Source organism: Rhinatrema bivittatum, chromosome 6 (assembly GCF_901001135.1).
Source record: "Rhinatrema bivittatum chromosome 6, aRhiBiv1.1, whole genome shotgun sequence".
NCBI lineage: Eukaryota > Metazoa > Chordata > Amphibia > Gymnophiona > Rhinatrematidae > Rhinatrema > Rhinatrema bivittatum.
In genome coordinates, this window is record NC_042620.1 from 297,550,669 (window position 1) to 297,567,603 (window position 16,935).

The following is a 16,935-nucleotide window of genomic DNA, read 5'->3' on the forward strand; positions in this document are numbered from 1 at the left end:
CAGGTAGTCTAAAAGCTTTGGTGGGGAACATGGAAACGGATCCAGACCGTGCTCTGTACACCAAAGTGAAAACCTCTTCCACTTGAAATTGTAAGAACTCCCCATGGAGGGTTTTCTGGACTCCAAGAGAACCCGGGATATGCTATCCGAAAGGCCCAGGGCCTGCTCGGTCACCCAGTCAACGTCCATGCCGTGAGGAACAAGGCTCTGAGGTTGGGGGCCGAAGCTTGCCCTGGGGTCCTGTGTGATCAAGTCTGGAGCAGTCCTTAGCTGGATTGGTGGGCACGAGGCCAGTTCCCGTAGACGTGGGAACCAAATCTGGTGTGGCCAAAAAGGCGCAACCAGGATCATGGTGCCTCGGTCCTATTGGAGTTTCTGAAGTGTCTTCGAGACCAATGGCAGGAGAGGATAAGCGTACAGAAGACCGGTGCCCCAGTGACGTGAAAAGATAGACACCGATCCCCTGCCTGCTCAGTCCAGGGAACAGAATCGATCTACTTTCTTGTTCTCTGGGGAAGCGAACCAATCTATGTCTGGGGTCCCCAAACTCCTGTTTCAGGGACCATTCGTGGAGTCGGAAGGTCCGACTCAACGAGTCTGCCAGGATGCAGTCCATCCCCGGGAGGTACACAGCTCGGAGGAAGATGCCCCTTGTGAGAGCCCAGGACAAAATCTGCCCTGCCTTTTGGCAGAGGAGGTATGATCCTGTCCCCCCCCTTGCTTGTTCAAGTACCACATTGCCACTTGATTGTCGGTTTGAACCAGGACTACTTTGATTATCAAGTGCTCCCAGAATGCCCTCAGGGCGTAACAAATTGCCTGTAGCTCCAGGAAGTTTATCTGGAAATACTGCTCCTGTATGGACCAAGGACCATGAGGCCTGCAAAATGGGCTCCCCAACCCGTGTGAGATGCATCTGTGGTGAGGACGATTTAGGGCTGAGGATCCCAGAAAGGTATCCCCTTCTTCAGGTTGGATAGGGTTTCCCACACACGAAGTGGACCAGTGACTAGGACGCGAGCCTGAAGATCCTGGGCGACTTGGTGCCACTGTGAGCAGCAGGAGACTACCCTTGCCAGAGAAGCAAGGGTCATCGTCTGCTCTTGGGGTAAGAAGGCCTTCCCCTGGACAATTGTAGTGATGACTGGAGATGGGATTTCAGGTAGGTGATTAGAAATCCCAGGCCCTCCAGGGCACGCATGGTAGAATGTAGGGAACACAATGCCCCCTGCCTGAAGTTGCTCTTGATTAGCCAATCACAGAGGTAAGGGAAGACATGCACCCCTTGCCTCCTGAGATAGACCCTCACTACCACCATGCATTTTGTGAAGACATAAGAACATGACATACTGGGTCAGACCAAGGGTCCATCAAGCCCAGCATCCTGTTTCCAACAGTGGCCAATCCAGGCCATAAGAACCTGGCAAGTACCCAAAAACTAAGTCTACTCCATGGTACCGTTGCTACAGTGGCTATTTTCTAAGTCAACTTAATTAATAGCAGGTAATGGACTTCTTCTCCAAGAACTTATCCAATCCTTTTTTAGAAAAAGCTATACTAACTACACTAACCACATCCTCTGGCAACAAATTCCAGAGTTTAATTGTGCATTGAGTAAAAAAGAACTTTCTCCGATTAGTTTTAAATGTGCCACATGCTAACTTCATGGAGTGCCCCCTAGTCTTTCTATTATCCGAAAGAGTAAATAACAGATTCACATCTACCCGTTCTAGACCTCTCATGATTTTAAACACCTCTATCATATCCCCATCAGCCGTCTCTTCTCCAAGCTGAAAAGTCCTAACCTCTTTAGTCTTTCCTCATAGGGGAGCTGTTCCATTCCCCTTATCATTTTGGTAGCCCTTCTCTGTACCTTCTCCATCGCAATTATATCTTTTTTGAGATGCGGCGACCAGAATTGTACACAGTATTCAAGGTGCAGTCTCACCATGGAGCGATACAGAGGCATTATGACATTTTCCGTTTTATTCACCATTCCCCTTCTAATAATTCCCAACATTCTGTTTGCTTTATTGACTGCCGCAGAACACTGAACTGATGATTTCAATGTGTTATCCTCTATGACGCCTAGATCTCTTTCTTGGGTTGTAGCACCTAATATGGAACCTAACATTGTGTAACTATAGCATGAGTTATTTTTCCCTATATGCATCGCCTTGCACTTATCCACATTAAATTTCATCTGCCATTTCGATGCCCAATTTTCCAGTCTTACAAGGTCTTCCTGCAATTTATCACAATCTGCTTGCGATTTAACTACTCTGAAAAATTTTGTATCATCTGCAAATTTGATTATCTCACTCGTCGTATTTCTTTCCAGATCATTTATAAATATATGGAAAAGTAAGGGTCCCAATACAGATCCCTTCCCACTCCCTTCCACTGAGAAAATTGTCCATTTAATCCTACTCTCTGTTTCCTGTCTTTTAGCCAGTTTGCAATCCACGAAAGGACATCACCACCTATCCCATGACTTTTTACTTTTCCTAGAAGCCTCTCATGAGGAACTTTGTCAAACGCCTTCTGAAAATCCAAGTATACTATATCTACCGGTTCACCTTTATCCACATGTTTATTAACTCCTTCAAAAAAGTGAAGCAGATTTGTGAGGCAAGACTTGCCCTGGGTAAAGCCATGCTGACTTTGTTCCATTAAACCATGTCTTTCTATATGTTCTGTGATTTTGATGTTTAGAACACTTTCCACTATTTTCCTGGCACTGAAGTCAGGCTAACCGGTCTGTAGTTTCCCGGATCGCTCCTGGAGCCCTTTTTAAATATTGGGGTTACATTAGCTATCCTCCAGTCTTCAGGTACAATGGATGATTTTAATGACAGGTTACAAATTTTTACTAATAGGTCTGAAATTTCATTTTTTAGTTCTTTCAGATCTCTGGGGTGATTACCATCCGGTCCAGGTGATTTACTACTCTTCAGTTTGTTAATCAGGTCTACCACATCTTCTAGGTTCACCGTGATTTGATTCAGTCCATCTGAATCATTGCCCATGAAAACCTTCTCCATTACGGGTACCTCCCCAACATCCTCTTCAGTAAACACCGAAGCAAAGAAATCATTTAATCTTTCCGCAATGGCCTTATCTTCTCTAAGTGCCCCTTTAACCCCTTGATCATCTAACGGTCCAACTGACTCCCTCACAGGCTTTCTGCTTCGGATATATTTAAAAAATGTTTTTACTGTGAGTTTTTGCCCTTACGGCCAACTTCTTTTCAAATTCTCTCTTAGCCTGTCTTATCAATGCGCCAACGCTAGGCCGAAAGGCAGCACCCAATACTGGTAGTGCTCCTACCATGAATCGAAGGTACATTCAATCTGCAGGATAAATGGGGATATGGGCATATGTGTCTGAGATCGAGGGAGCAGAGCCAGTTCCTAGCTCTGAGGAGAGGGATCGGGGTTCCCAATGAGACCATCTTGGAATTTTTCTCTGACAAGAAATCGGTTTAATACCCTCAGATCTAATATGGGGCGAAGGCCATCAGAAATCAGGAAATATCTGGAGCAGAACCCGTCTAGCTTTTAAACTAGAACAAAGGGAATGTTGACAGTCAGTCAAAAGGATACCGACAATGCATTAGAATTAGGGCAATCCTAACAGTGAGGTTCCAATAATAAGACAAGTAGTCCAAGTGCCTGTAATTAGAAACTCACCTGAGCTAAAAGATTCCAATTTATCCCTATCAATTAAAACGCAGAATGAAAATACAAATAAAAAACATACTTTGAAATGTTTGTATGCTTGCCAGAAGTCTAAGAAGTAAAATGGGAGAATTAGAATGTATAGCAGTGCATGATGACATAGTCTGAAGGCATTTGTGACTTCCAAATAACTTAACAAAGAACGTTGAACATCCAGCCGACGAAGCTCTCTTGCGTGTTGTACATTGTTCGATAAATCAGGAAAGGCCGGAAGCTCAACGGACTGATTTAAATGAAAAGAGGAAACCACTTTGGGCAAAAAGGACGGTACTGTTCGAAGAGAAACCCCCGAGTCAGAGATTCTCAAAAAGGGTTCCCTACATGAGAGGGCCTGCAATTCAGAGATTCTGCGAGCTGAGCATATGGCCACCAAAAACACCGTCTTCAAGGTGAGGTCCTTCAACGTCACCAACTTAAGGGGCTCAAAAGGTGGTTCACACAATCCGCGAAGAACCAAATTAAGACTTCATGACGGACAGACCGGATGGACAGGAGGCTTCAAATGCCTCACCCCTCTGAGGAAACGCACCACATCCGGATGTGACGCGACCAAGCTACCAACCAGATTGCCTAGGGCCGCTACCTGTACCCGGAGAGAGTTAAAGGACAAACCCTTGGCCAAACCATTTTGCAAAAGCTTAACATCTGAGCTATCGTAGAATGTCTGGGAAGAATCTCTCACTCCCGACACCACGTCTCAAAAACTCTCCACACCCTATTATAAGAGAGAGAGGTAGACGTCTTTCTGGCTTGTAGCAATGTAGTGATAACTGCCTCAGAATACCCTTTCTTCCTCAATCTCTTCCTTTCAAAAGCCAGGCTGCTAGATAAAAGCGATCTGCCTGGTCGAAATATATAGGACCTTGACGGAGAAGATGTGGAAGATGCCCAAGTCGTAGAGGGCCATCTACGGCCAGATTGATGCAATCCGCGAACCACGGACGTCGGGGCCACTCTGGAGCCACTAGGATTACCCTCCCCCTAGGTGGACCTCTATCCTGCGAAGCACCTTGCCCACCAGAGGCCAAGGAGGGAAACACTTACAGGAGTACTGAGGCTAGCCAAGGAAGCACTAGCGCGTCGACCCCTCTGCGCCGTGATCTCTCCTGTGACTGAAGAAGCGAGGAGCCTTGGCATTGTCTCGCGTTACCATCAAGTCCATGTGTGGAGTCCCCCATCTGCGAGAAATGAGATCCATTGCTCGGTCTGAGAGCTCCCACTGTCCGGGATCTATGCGTCTGCGACTTAGGAGGGACGCTTGTATGTTGTCCTGCCCGGTGATATGAGAAGCCGCTAGCATTGCCAGATTTTGCTCCGCCTAAGTCATGAGCAACTCCGCCTCATCGGCCACAGCTTGACTTCTGGTGCCCCCTTGACGGTTGATATAGGCCACCGTCGTTGCATTGTCAGAGAGGACGCGAACCGTCTGATGGCGTAAGTGTGGCAGAAAGTGTTGCAGGGCTAAGCGAACCGCTCTGGTCTCCAGGCGATTGACCGACCATCTGGACTCCTCCGGGGACCAGATGCCCTGTACTGACAGATACTGGCAAACAGCTCCCCAGCCGGAGAGACTGGCATCTGTAGTCACCACTATCCAGTTTGGAACCTCCAGATTCACCCCTTGCAACAGGTTGTGTGGGCAGAGCCACCACCCAAGACTGGACCTGGTGAGATCTGTGAGTGGTAGAGGGAATTAGAAATTCTCTGACTTGGGATCCTATCGGGAAAGCAATGCTCGTTGTGACGGTCTCATATGAGCAAATGCCCAAGGCACCACCTCCAGAGTGGATGCCATCGAGCCTAGACAGTGGACATGTGGGAGAGCCAACAAGCGACGAACTTGTCCCATCAGTTTGTTCCTTCGATCTGTCGGGAGAAAAACTTTCCTTACAGTAGTGTTGAACCGGGCTCCCAGAAATTCCAACGTCTGAGAGGGGACAAGGTTGCTCTTGGCCTGATTGATCACCCATCCGAAGGATTCCAAGAGAGTGGTCACCTTGTGTATCGATTCCACACAACAATCTCTCGATTTTGCTCTGATAAGCCAATCGTCCAGGTAGGGATGAACGAGAAGGCCTTGTCTCCGGAGAAACGCTGCTACCACCACCATGACTTTGGTGAATGTGCGGGGAGCGGTGGCGAGACCGAATGGTAGAGCGCAGAACTGGTAATGTATTCCCAGCACCATGAAGTGAAGGAACTTTTGGTGATCCTCACATATGGGAATGTGCAAGTAGGCCTCCATTAGATCTAGAGAGGCCAGAAATTCGCCCTTGCATACCCTCTGCGATGACTGAACGTAGAGACTCCATGTGAAAGTGTGACACTTTGAGAGACTTGTTTACCTTCTTGAAGTCCAAAATTGGGCGGAAGGATCCCTCCTTCTTTGGGACTACAAAGTATATGGAGTACCTCCCTTTCCTCCAGTGTTCTGGAGGTACGGGCTGCACAGCTCCGAGAGCCAGGAAACGTTTGAGAGTCTGACGAACAATCTGCTGTTTGACTTGGGGACCACATGGAGATATTAAGAAGAACTCTCTGAGAGGCCGAGCAAATTCCAAAGCGTAGCCTCGTTCTATTACGCTTAGCACCCACTGATCGGAAGTAATTGTGGCCCATGCCTCGTAAAACCGGGACAGGCAATCCTTAACCCGAGGGATCAAGGGATGGGCCGGCCCCCATCTCACTGTGGAGTCTTAGAGGCGGAAGCGGATGAAGAACCACCTCCGCGGCCCCGGAAGGACGAGGACCAGGCTTGACTCTTGGCAAACGGCTATCGCTGTCTGGCTGCATGCTGCCTGTTCTGCCGAAACCTCCGTTGCCCCCGAAAACGAGAGCGGGATGATGGAAACCCTCTGGAGGGCTTCAGGCTGTCCTCTGGTAACTTGCAAACTTTGTTCTCCCCCAGGGACTTTATCAACTGCTCCAAATCATCCCCGAATAAAAAACCACCTTTAAACGGGATAGCCCCAAGCTGAGCCTTGGATGAAACATTGGCTGATTAGTGACAGAGCCACAAAAGATGCCTTGCCGACACTGCCGACAACATGGAGTGAGATGGGGTGCGGAGCAGGTCATATAGTGCATCCACCCCATATGCCACCGCAGCTTCCAAATGTTGCGCCTGCTCTGACTCTCCCGGAGGAAGATCTCTAGATGTCAGCAATTGCTGAACCCAGCGCAGGCTTGCTCGCAGCATATAACTGCTACACACTGCCGCTCGGACACCCAGGGCAGACACTTTAAAGATGCGCTTAAGCAGGACTTCCAGCTTGCGGTCCTGAAGATCCTTGAGAGCTGTTGAGTCTGCGACAAGAATAGTGGTCCTCTTAACAACAGCCGAAACTGCAGCGTCCACTTTAGGGGACCGCAGGAGCTCCAGAAAATCTGACAACGGATAAAGCTTATACATGGTTCGACCAACCCACAAACCAGCATCCGGAGCATCCCACTCCCTGGTCATCAGCTGCTGCAGCATGGCATGGACAGGAAAAACCTGGGTCAGTGTACGCACTCCCGCTAGGACCAGATCCACCAAGTCCTGCGGTGAAGCCTACAGAACTGCCGGAATGAGAGGTTCTAATTCCTCCCTCTGGAACAGATGGGTCACCTTAGGGTCATCCCCCTCTAAGGGAGTCTGTTTCCCCCTGATCCTCGTCCAATCCCCCACCGACAGGAGGGAAAGGAGAGGTTCCTGCATCTGCAGCCGCACTGCCCGGGACCTCCGGAACAGCTGTGCCTCCTGAAGCCACAGCGCCTTTTAACTTCACGACCCGTAGAGACGCGGGAACATCCGTGCACTTGGCTACCTTGGGGGCGGTCCCCGCGGCAAGGAACCACCTTGCAAAGATCTGGAAGCCATGAAGGCTTTGTTCTGAATCTGTTCTATGATCTCCTTGTGGAGTTAGCAATCTGTTCTGGACTCTGTGAGGAGTTAGCAATCTGTCAGAAAGCTCTGTTGTTAAAGCTGGTATTTAGAATAGTTGTGAGTGGATCCTTGGACCAGTGGCAGATGACCACGCCCTCGAGGGAAATCCCGAGAGGGACCACTGGTCAGGCTTAGTGTAGGAGACAGACACACTAGTTCTTTTATTAGACAATATAGTAGACCACCAGAGGTGGCAGTAGTGAGCTGGAAACGCCTGGCTGGGCTGTAGTCCCTCAGGTATTGGAACAGCGATCCCAGGGTGCCTGAGCTGTAGAGAAACTACGAAAGTGAGTAGGCAAGCATGCGGTGTTCAGAAACAAGTCCTTGATGGTAACACTCCCACAATAGTCTCCTAAGACAGCCCAGGAGTTGGTATGCATTAGGCCCTCGAGGAGCGAGTACCTGGTTCCAGGGAACGCTCTGAGAGAGATACAGACTCACAGATGTTAAGCAGCCAAGACTTCTTAGAAGTAATATATTAAACCACCAAAGGTGGCAGTAGTGAGCTGAAAGCGCCCGGCTGGGCTGTAGTCCCTCAGGTATTGGAACAGCGATCCCAGGGTGGCTGAGCTGTAGAGAAACTAAGAAAGTGAGTAGGCAGTATATGCAGAGTTCTGGAACAAGTCCTTGATGGTAACACTCACACAATAGTCTCTTGAGGCAGCCCAGGATATGGTATGCATTAGGCCCTCTAGAAGAGAGTACCTGGACCCAGGGAAAGCTGTGAGAGATAGATGGAAACTCACTGATGTTGTAAGCAGTGATGGCTTCTTAGCAGAAGTGGTATCCAGGAGCAAGTCCGGGACGTGGGCCCTCGAGGAGCGAATACTGATTCCGGACTGCGACCTGCAAAGGACAAGAGAGAGCGAGGCCCCCGAGGAGCGGGTACCTCTAGTGAAGTCCGAGGAGGCAGAGTAGCTAGGGTTGCGGAGAGCGAATCCCATCCGCAGTGACCAGGAGGAAGCTAGCTAACGAATCCCCTTGTTAACTCGTATTGTTAGCGAAAACTGAGACCTTAAGTATCTGGAGCTAGTGACGTCATCTCAGGGGGATGCCCCCGAGGTTCGCGCCAACATGGTACATCAGTCGGGCCGCACGGGCCCACCCTTAGGCATCCAGTCAACATGGCGGCTTGCAGCATCGAGCCGGTCCGGGAACGCCGGAGGAGGACGGCCTAGAGACGCCGCAGCAGCTAGCCTTCCATCAACCCCGAAGGGAGTCGCCAACGAGGTAAGGTGGGTGGAGCAGAGACGTTGGACAGCGACAGACACAACAGGCTTTATGCATAAGAAGGACAAAATCTAAAGAAAAGGAATCAGAATCAACATCCTGTCTCCCAGGGAAAACAGGGTCCTCCTGTAAAAAATCCTGGTCCTGATATAAATTATCAACAGGACTGGCAGGGACTGGTGTAAGCGCTGGGGGAAGCTCACCCTTCCCCATAACCCTTGCCTGAGCTGCAGCAAAAGTATTTAAGATGGCTGCCGTCCCTGCACTGAGGGGAAAAGGATCAGCACTGAGCTCCCGCGGAGCAGATCATTTTACAACCCCTCGAGACTTGGGTAATGCTGCAGACCCTGAAAAAGAGCTGTCTTCCCATCCAGGAAGGCTGCGGGAGCAAATACCGGCCCCTAGAAAGCCACGCAGACGATTCTCCACATGCCACACACAAACATGGCCGTGGCATCTGGGGGGGGGGGAGGGGGGGGAACGGCCCGAAAAACACGGCGAAAATAGTCAAAAACATGGCGATTCAGGTGGGGAAGGGTCCTGGAGTGCAGCAGACCAAAAAAGAACATTTTTGAAACATTTTGATTTTTTTTTTTTTTTTACACCAGTGCTCAGGAACACCACAGGGTAAGAGAGGGACTGGACCACCAGTAATCTCTTCCCAGGCTGCTTACCTTACTGGAGTCCTGCGGGGTTACCAACCCCCAAGCTCCAATAACCTGCTCCCAGAGAGAATGACTCCGTAGGATCTAACAACCCTCTGGGAGGATAGGGATAATACTCCCTGCTGCAGAAGAATTTCTTCCTTGTTTCTTTCTTTTTTTTTTTAAACTTGCTTGTTTCACAACTTAAAGCTAGTTCACTCTTAGTTAAATTTAAAGGGTAGCCTAACCCCAGAAACAGGGCAAGACTGCAGGGTTTGCACCACCTCCATCTGCTGGAGACAAAGAAATACTGTAGGGATGCAGATGGCAGACCAGGTTAAGTAAGGGTGCCTTTCAAGTTTTTCTCTGTCTCCACCTGCTGGAAGGGAGGCATAACCCATGATTTGGACTGATCCGGGTACGTACATGGAAAACTGGCTTCTTGTTGACTGTCTGGGAGGCTTCTTGCCTGACGGCTGGGTGTCCGAGATGCTGGCTGACAACTGTTGAAGGGTTTCATGATAATCCTTCAGTTGTGCTACAGTCTCTTTAATTTTGTCTCTGAAGAGGTTCTCCCCGTATCGAGATCCGCCAGACGATCCTGCACTTCAGGATGGAGGTTGGAAGTGCATAGCCAGGCCATGTGATGAGCCCCAATGCCAGATGCCACAATCCTCATTGCGGTTTCAAATGTGTGTCATACGCAGAGCGGACTCTGTGCTTGTCACATTCTAGGCCCTGTTGAACCATCTTCTGGAACTCGTCCTGAAATAGTTGTGGGAGGTGTTCCACCAATTCTTGGACTTGTTTCCAGAGGTTTCTGGAGTATTGGCCCATATAAAGTTGACAGCAGACAATCCTGGCTGCCAACATTGAGCCTGGAATTCCTGCCATCCAAGAGCATCCAGAGCTCTATGCTCATGACCCGGGGGGGGGGGGGGGGGGGGCAAAGCATGAGTCCAGACCCTCTTTGCCTTCTTCAAGGCAGATTCTACTACCACTGACTGGTGTGGAAGCTGCTGGCGTTCAAAACCTGTGGTGGGCTGGACTAGATAGACCGCATCTGTCTTCCTGTTCACTGGCAGGATGGAGATGGGATGTTCCCAGAGCCAGACAACTGGCTCTGAGAACATATACTGACACAGCCATCACTTCTTTAGGAGCATCAATAAATTGCAAGATCTCTAATATTTTATGTCTAGAATCCTGCTCTGTTAAGAGCTGGAAAGGTACACACTTCGGCATGGCCTTCACAAATCCAACAAAAGTCAGATCCTCTGATGGGGCCTTATGCCTCTCCTCTGGTGGAGAGGGTTCGGAAGGTCTCAGATTCCTCTGTGGAGGAAACTGATGCCTCTCCCTCCCAAGGATTGTATGGGGCTTCCTCCTCACTTTGAATGCCCGAGACACGTGATGTGGAGCCCCCACCGGGGTCTTAAGCCGAGACCCTGGAGGCCTTGGGAGCATTGGTGGAACCGAATTCGGCACCAAAGGCACCTGCAGCGCATCGGCACCAATGGATCCATAGGCATTGGGCGTGCTGGGGGAAATCGATGGCTCAGAGGGTACCGGGCCTGAAGGCCCCAGGAGGACTAGTGCCTGTCGAGGCATCATACGCGGTCTGGGCGCTGTCGACCCTGATGGACTTTCCTTGTCCGAGGAATCACTCTCCGGAATGGGAACCGGTGGAGGCAGCAGCAATGCACCCTTCGATAGTGAAGGGACTCGGGGCATCAGGGCTGGCTGAGTCGGTAAGACACCAAGCAGTAGGTCCAGCTGCTCCAACCGAGGCACAAACACCAGTGAAGTCGGCTCCTGTGGCAGTGGTGGGCCCGGTGGAACTGGAGGCTCGATGCCCTGCAGGGCCAGGCCGACCGCCAGCTGCACACATCTCTCCAACTCCTCCTCAAAGGCTGCCAAGGACAGGACAGCTTGAGGAGGAGGGGGCAGTGGAATCAGATTGCCCCCGGAATCGCAGTGGGGGGGAATGAACACTCCACCTGTATCAGTGGGGACTGCCAAGATTCCCTAGGATGTCCGGATGGTACAACATCTTCCGCATGGGACCGTTTCGGGGGAGGCACGGACGATGTTGGTATCTTCCCGTGCTCAGACCGCCTAAATAGATAGATCTCTACCCCACCGTGCGATATATAAAAACTTTTAAATAAATAAATAAATAAATAAATCAGATGTCTTCGAGGAGGAAGACCAAAGTCTGTGCTTCCTAAACTTTTCCCGGTGCTCACGTTGGTCCTTCACCAGAACTGTTGGGAGATGGAGAGGAACCTGATCTGGAACCCAAGGATATCAATCTCGCTTGGTCCCCTGCCCCTACCTCTGGACCGGGACTTGGAAATGGAGGGGAACACTGAAGGGGACGTGGCAGATACTCCCTTTCCCTGCGGCGTTGAGGTCCCGGACGCTGAAGTCGATGGTTCCGATTTTTTAGTGCCGAACAGTTTCTCCATTTTGTCCAGGTGTGCCCAATAATGCTTGGGGGGTAATTTGGGCACAAAGGTCACAGCCACAGACATCATGCAATGCCCCCAGGCACAAGAAACAGACCCTGTGGGGGTCTGTAATGACATGGTCTGGGGGCACTTTGGGGCAGCGGCGGAAGCTGGATGACGCCTTGGCAAAAAGAACTTGGCAAGCAGTCGATGACCCGTGGCCACCGGGAGGTGACAGTCGGTAATCGACCACAAAGTACCTAAAAAACTTTATCAATACTGTGAGAAAAGATCTGAAAACGCGCAGAGGGACCAGACGGGACACAGGAAAGAAGAAAAAAAAGTTATTTTCCACAGCAAAAAAGTGCGAGCTCCACAGCCGCGAGGCTTCAGTTTTGCGGAAAAAGAGAGACTGAAGAGGGACCCCGCATGGATGCGTGGACCGCGGCATGCTGGGCATGCTCAGTCTGTCAAAGTTTCTAGGAGCTTTGACAATATTTTTCCGTGCCGGGCTCCATCTGATGAAATCACCCATGTGGGAGTGCTACCATCCTGTTGGTCTGAGATGCCTTCTAAAACACATGTAAAGCACTTCTGGGAAAGACAAACATTTTTTCTGCGCAAGCTCCTCACATATACAAAGTAGGAAGAGGGCAGAGGAAATGTCACTGACAGTGACAGACGTGTACAGCACATGCTGAGAAGTAAGAAAGTGATTTCTGGCCCTTAAGACACATTTCTTAGGCTCAAGCAGCAGATGGGTGAAAGTATACTCCCAATAAGGCAGATATACAATCTATCCTCAGCAGAAGCAATTGCTTTTTAAAGGCAATGATCACTGCCTGGCTTCTGAAGTCCCTGCATTCACTTCTGAAAATATGGCTAGACACAAAGGTCTCCAAGAGTGTAGCAGAAAGCCACTTCTTACCAAATCTATGAGTTTGGTGATAGGAACTTCTCGAATTGGTCTCCTCATTCGGCAAAGAGCTTCCAGGGAGGTGCCAAAGCAGCTTGTCAGGTAGCTACCGCTGATGGTGAGAAAGTAATCCTTGCCTCGGTCCAAGTGAAGCACCAGAATATCCTCAATTTTATCCTCTCCTGAGTTCAGGATTGTCACCGAATCCTTACTGACATACACATCTAGAAAGATGTCCACAGTTTCATCTGGTATAGAAAAGAATAAAATCACATTAAGATGGAGACTTTATTAGCAAAAAATGGAAGCAACTGGGAAAGAAAGACAAAGAGGAAAAATGAAAGACAACCATAAAGAAATAAAGATCTGACAAGGAAAGAGAAAGAAAGAAATTGGAAAAGGAAAGGTGAAAGAACAAGGAGAATGAGAAAGATTTGAAGAAAAGGGATCCAAGAAAATCAAGGAAGCAGAGACACTAACCCGAGACAACAGTTGGCAAATATGAAATGTCTTGCACTAATGGACACAATAATATTTTGTGTGACATTATTGTAATCTATTAAAAATAAAGAAAAGAAAAAGAACTTCTGCAATCTGATTTGCTTGTAAACCCATAGAGATGTACACATGCAGTATTATGGATCGTAACTATCAGAAGCACTCTCATTACAGGGATGATGCAGATTTATTCTTGCTTAGTCTGGTTACCAGAATGTGATATTTTTACTTTGGCAACAAACGTCCTATCTCAGCAATATATTTAATTGTGCTGTAGATAACAATGCTAATGCATTTCGCTTCTCTTTCTTCATTACAAAAAAAAAAAAAAGTTGCGAGGGGTACAAAGATTCTTACAATTCATTACCATACATAATACATTCATCTCTTTCAAATATTAACAGCTAAACTGATCAAGCAAAGGTTTTATTCCTATCTGGGCTTATTAGATAACATCTTTAATAAATCACAATTTCTGGTAGCCAGATCTGTCTGGCCGGCTATGCAAGATGTTTAAGAGGCCAGAAGTTTGGTCAATGCCTAACACTGGTGCTGCTGGCTATTCAGATGATTACAGTCGTGGTTAGGCATGGGAAATGTGGGTGTTGGCAGGAACTAAGTGGAGATCTTGTATGCTATTCTACCCAAGATGGGTCAGTACAAGATAGGAAGACAAAAAAAAAAGACTGTCCTGGATAGCAAGAGCTCAAGTGGGAAAGGAAGCAGCCTCAGACACACAGCAGCTCCCTCTAGGCCTGGGATGGCCACAATGGCTCATCCTGAGTCTGGGCTTGCAGCAACTCCCAGGACTACACCCAGGTCACTGGCAGATCCCTGGTGCTAATTTTTAGGCACTTGGGAATTTTCTATCCATGACTAATTAGGAGGGGAAAGAACCCTGAAAGAGAAAGATATATAACCAAAGAGCTGGAGAATAGAGGGTTGATGGGAACTGCAGATCATCTACCCCGGATGGTACTTACTAGGCTCCAGGTAACCCTCAGAGGGCTCAGCTCGCAGCCAGGGTTTGCAGTATTGGGTGTCATTTAGTTTAGGAATGAAGGAGAAGTGACAGGTGACCTGCCCGTCATTTTTAATCTGGAATTTCTGTTTTTGAAGTTGTCGAAACTTTACATTTTCAAACCAGAACTGGAACAGAAGAAAGAAGCAAATACTTATTATAAAAACAGACATGTGCTTAAGTAAGATCACTGCATACAACTTGTGTTTATAAATGATTATGAGTGTTTAGAACTCAGTATATTGCACACTGCTAAAGTTTATTGCCAAACAAGTATAAGGTTATTGAACAGTACTAGGGTTTATAACACTGACTGAAGTTAGTAGGAATTACATGGGTTTCATGTAAACAGAGTTATTGCACAATAGTAAAATTTACAATTCATTTTAAGCAAGATTACTGCATACAGATGAAATATACAACTCATTTATTAAAAAAGTGAGTGAAAATGTGAAGGTTCTGCGTATATACTGATAGATTTATGGAAATTAGAAGCAAAATTCAAACTTGCCTCTCTTCCGCTCAGATTTAGTGAAGGAAGAAAATCGTTCTCCATTCTGTCCATCTCACGAACAATATCTTCAAATGTTTTTCTATACTTTTGCTCATCCACAACCTTCACCTGTCAAAGAATAGTAGATATTCTCTTTAATACTCTCATGCCCAGACAAAAATGACAACTATGCATATAGCCAACCAAACCAGCTGATCCTGTGAGCTCAATCAGTAGATGCAAGCTTCCACCCCAAATGCTCACTCATTAACAGGTGCAGGCTGAAGACCATGCATGCCTGCTTCTGAACATCAACCAGCTAATCCCAAAGGCTCATTGCTTAACAGGTGCCATCCCCAAGCATGTCTTCCAACTAACGCCAGTCTACTAACCCAGAGTGCCTGTTCTCCAACAGGTGCCATCAAGCTGACTCTGAGCATTTATTCTCTCAAGAGACGCCGGCCAATGAACCTCAAAAGTGCTAGTTCTTGAACATGTGCTTGGCATCAAATCCAAGCAATCACTGCCAGCTGTTGAACCTGAACTTAACCAACAAGAGCCTCTGGTGTTGACTCTGAGATACACCAATAGCCATCAACAGACTATAAGGTGATCCAATAAATACCACTCAAGAGCTCACCAAGTTCAACGTACTGGTCACTAATGCCAGTCAGATTCATGTGGCTTTGCACCACTGCACCTAGGTATCTATTTTCAAAGGATTTCATTAGCTAACCTCACGAGTTAGCCAGCTAAACTTCTGCTATTGAAAGCTCCCCCCCCTCTGAGTAACTAAATTTATAGCCAATTGAACAATATGTAGCCTCAAGAGTTGGATTTAGTTAGGGGAAGTAAGTTATGTATCCAAATATAGGTGTACCAAAGGCAAGCCTAAATCTTGGTATCAGTCAGTATTCAGGGATCAAAAACCAGCTTCCTTTCTTCCCCCAGTCAGCAACACACCGCTGCCATGGATCTATCAATCTGTGAATAAATATGCTTCCCTGATCTTCCTTCCCTCAGCCTGGTGACAAATAATCACATATAGGAACCCGAAGCTGCCCTCCCAGACCCAATCCTCAATGGACCCCACACTACCCATGTAACTCCTTCAGAAACAACACTTAGGATGCCAAAGGGTCCTGTTTTCACTGGCAGAAGGGATGCTATAGCTCTCTTGCAATGCACTGCGGCTGAGTGAACAGTGCCATCTATCTGCACTATAGCAGTACACGTGTTAAGGCACAGACAAGTGGTACCATTCAGCAGTCAGCTGTGCTGTCAGCAGAGGGCTCTGGTATCCATTTTGTTGGTGAAGATGGGACCCTCCAGAACAGTAAATGCTAATTTTGAAGGTGAATGTATGTGTGAATGACATGGGTCGGGGAGGTGGGAAGGATCTGGGGAGCTATTAAGCCAGGCTTGAAAGGGAAGATCAGAGGTTAATTAAGGTGGGTCTTTTATTGAATCAGGTGTCACCAGGGTAAGGGAGGGGGAATTGGAGATTTGGCAGTGGGAAGTGAGGAGTGAAGAAAGGCCTTCATATGATTGGATACTGCTAGAGTGAGGGGGGTGGGTTCTCTGCAGTATCAGTCTTTGGGAAAAGGAGTTGCTTGGCATGTCTGGAGTAGGGAGGGGGAATATGAATAAAAGATCAGGGCTTCTGAGGGGTAAACATTCAGTAAGCCACTCAGCGGAGAGATAATCAGCTAAAATCAAACTAGCTAAGTTGAACTAGACTACTTTTCAGCCACAATTTAACTAGTTAGATTGCAGCTGAAAATGTTCCTAAATTTCACTAAATAAAAATAGCTGGATATCTTAACTGCTCAGTGGCTCTTAAAATTTACTCCTTAGCTACTACCTTAAATTAAACCTTCAGACATCACTCATACTTCTTCCAAGTCTCCTAATGTTCCTGTTTTACACCATACAATTTTAACATGTGAACCAACAAATATTTATGTAATTGCATTTAACATGATTCTCACAGTATAAACTTTGCATGTAAG

At 47.8% G+C, this 16,935-nt stretch overlaps 1 protein-coding gene across 6 annotated transcripts in view; it reads right to left on the reverse strand.

Moving 5' to 3' along the window:
• OCRL (OCRL inositol polyphosphate-5-phosphatase) overlaps positions 1 to 16,935 on the reverse strand; it is a 193,176-nt gene that overhangs the window by 41,784 nt on the left and 134,457 nt on the right. For all 6 annotated transcript variants that reach the window (XM_029607427.1, XM_029607425.1, XM_029607424.1 and 3 more), the window contains 3 exons: positions 14,942 to 15,052; positions 14,393 to 14,558; positions 12,924 to 13,159 (listed from right to left, as the gene is read on the reverse strand). In XM_029607427.1, the coding sequence (XP_029463287.1) occupies positions 12,924 to 13,159; positions 14,393 to 14,558; positions 14,942 to 15,052 (513 nt within the window). The remainder of the gene's footprint in view (positions 1 to 12,923; positions 13,160 to 14,392; positions 14,559 to 14,941; positions 15,053 to 16,935) is intronic.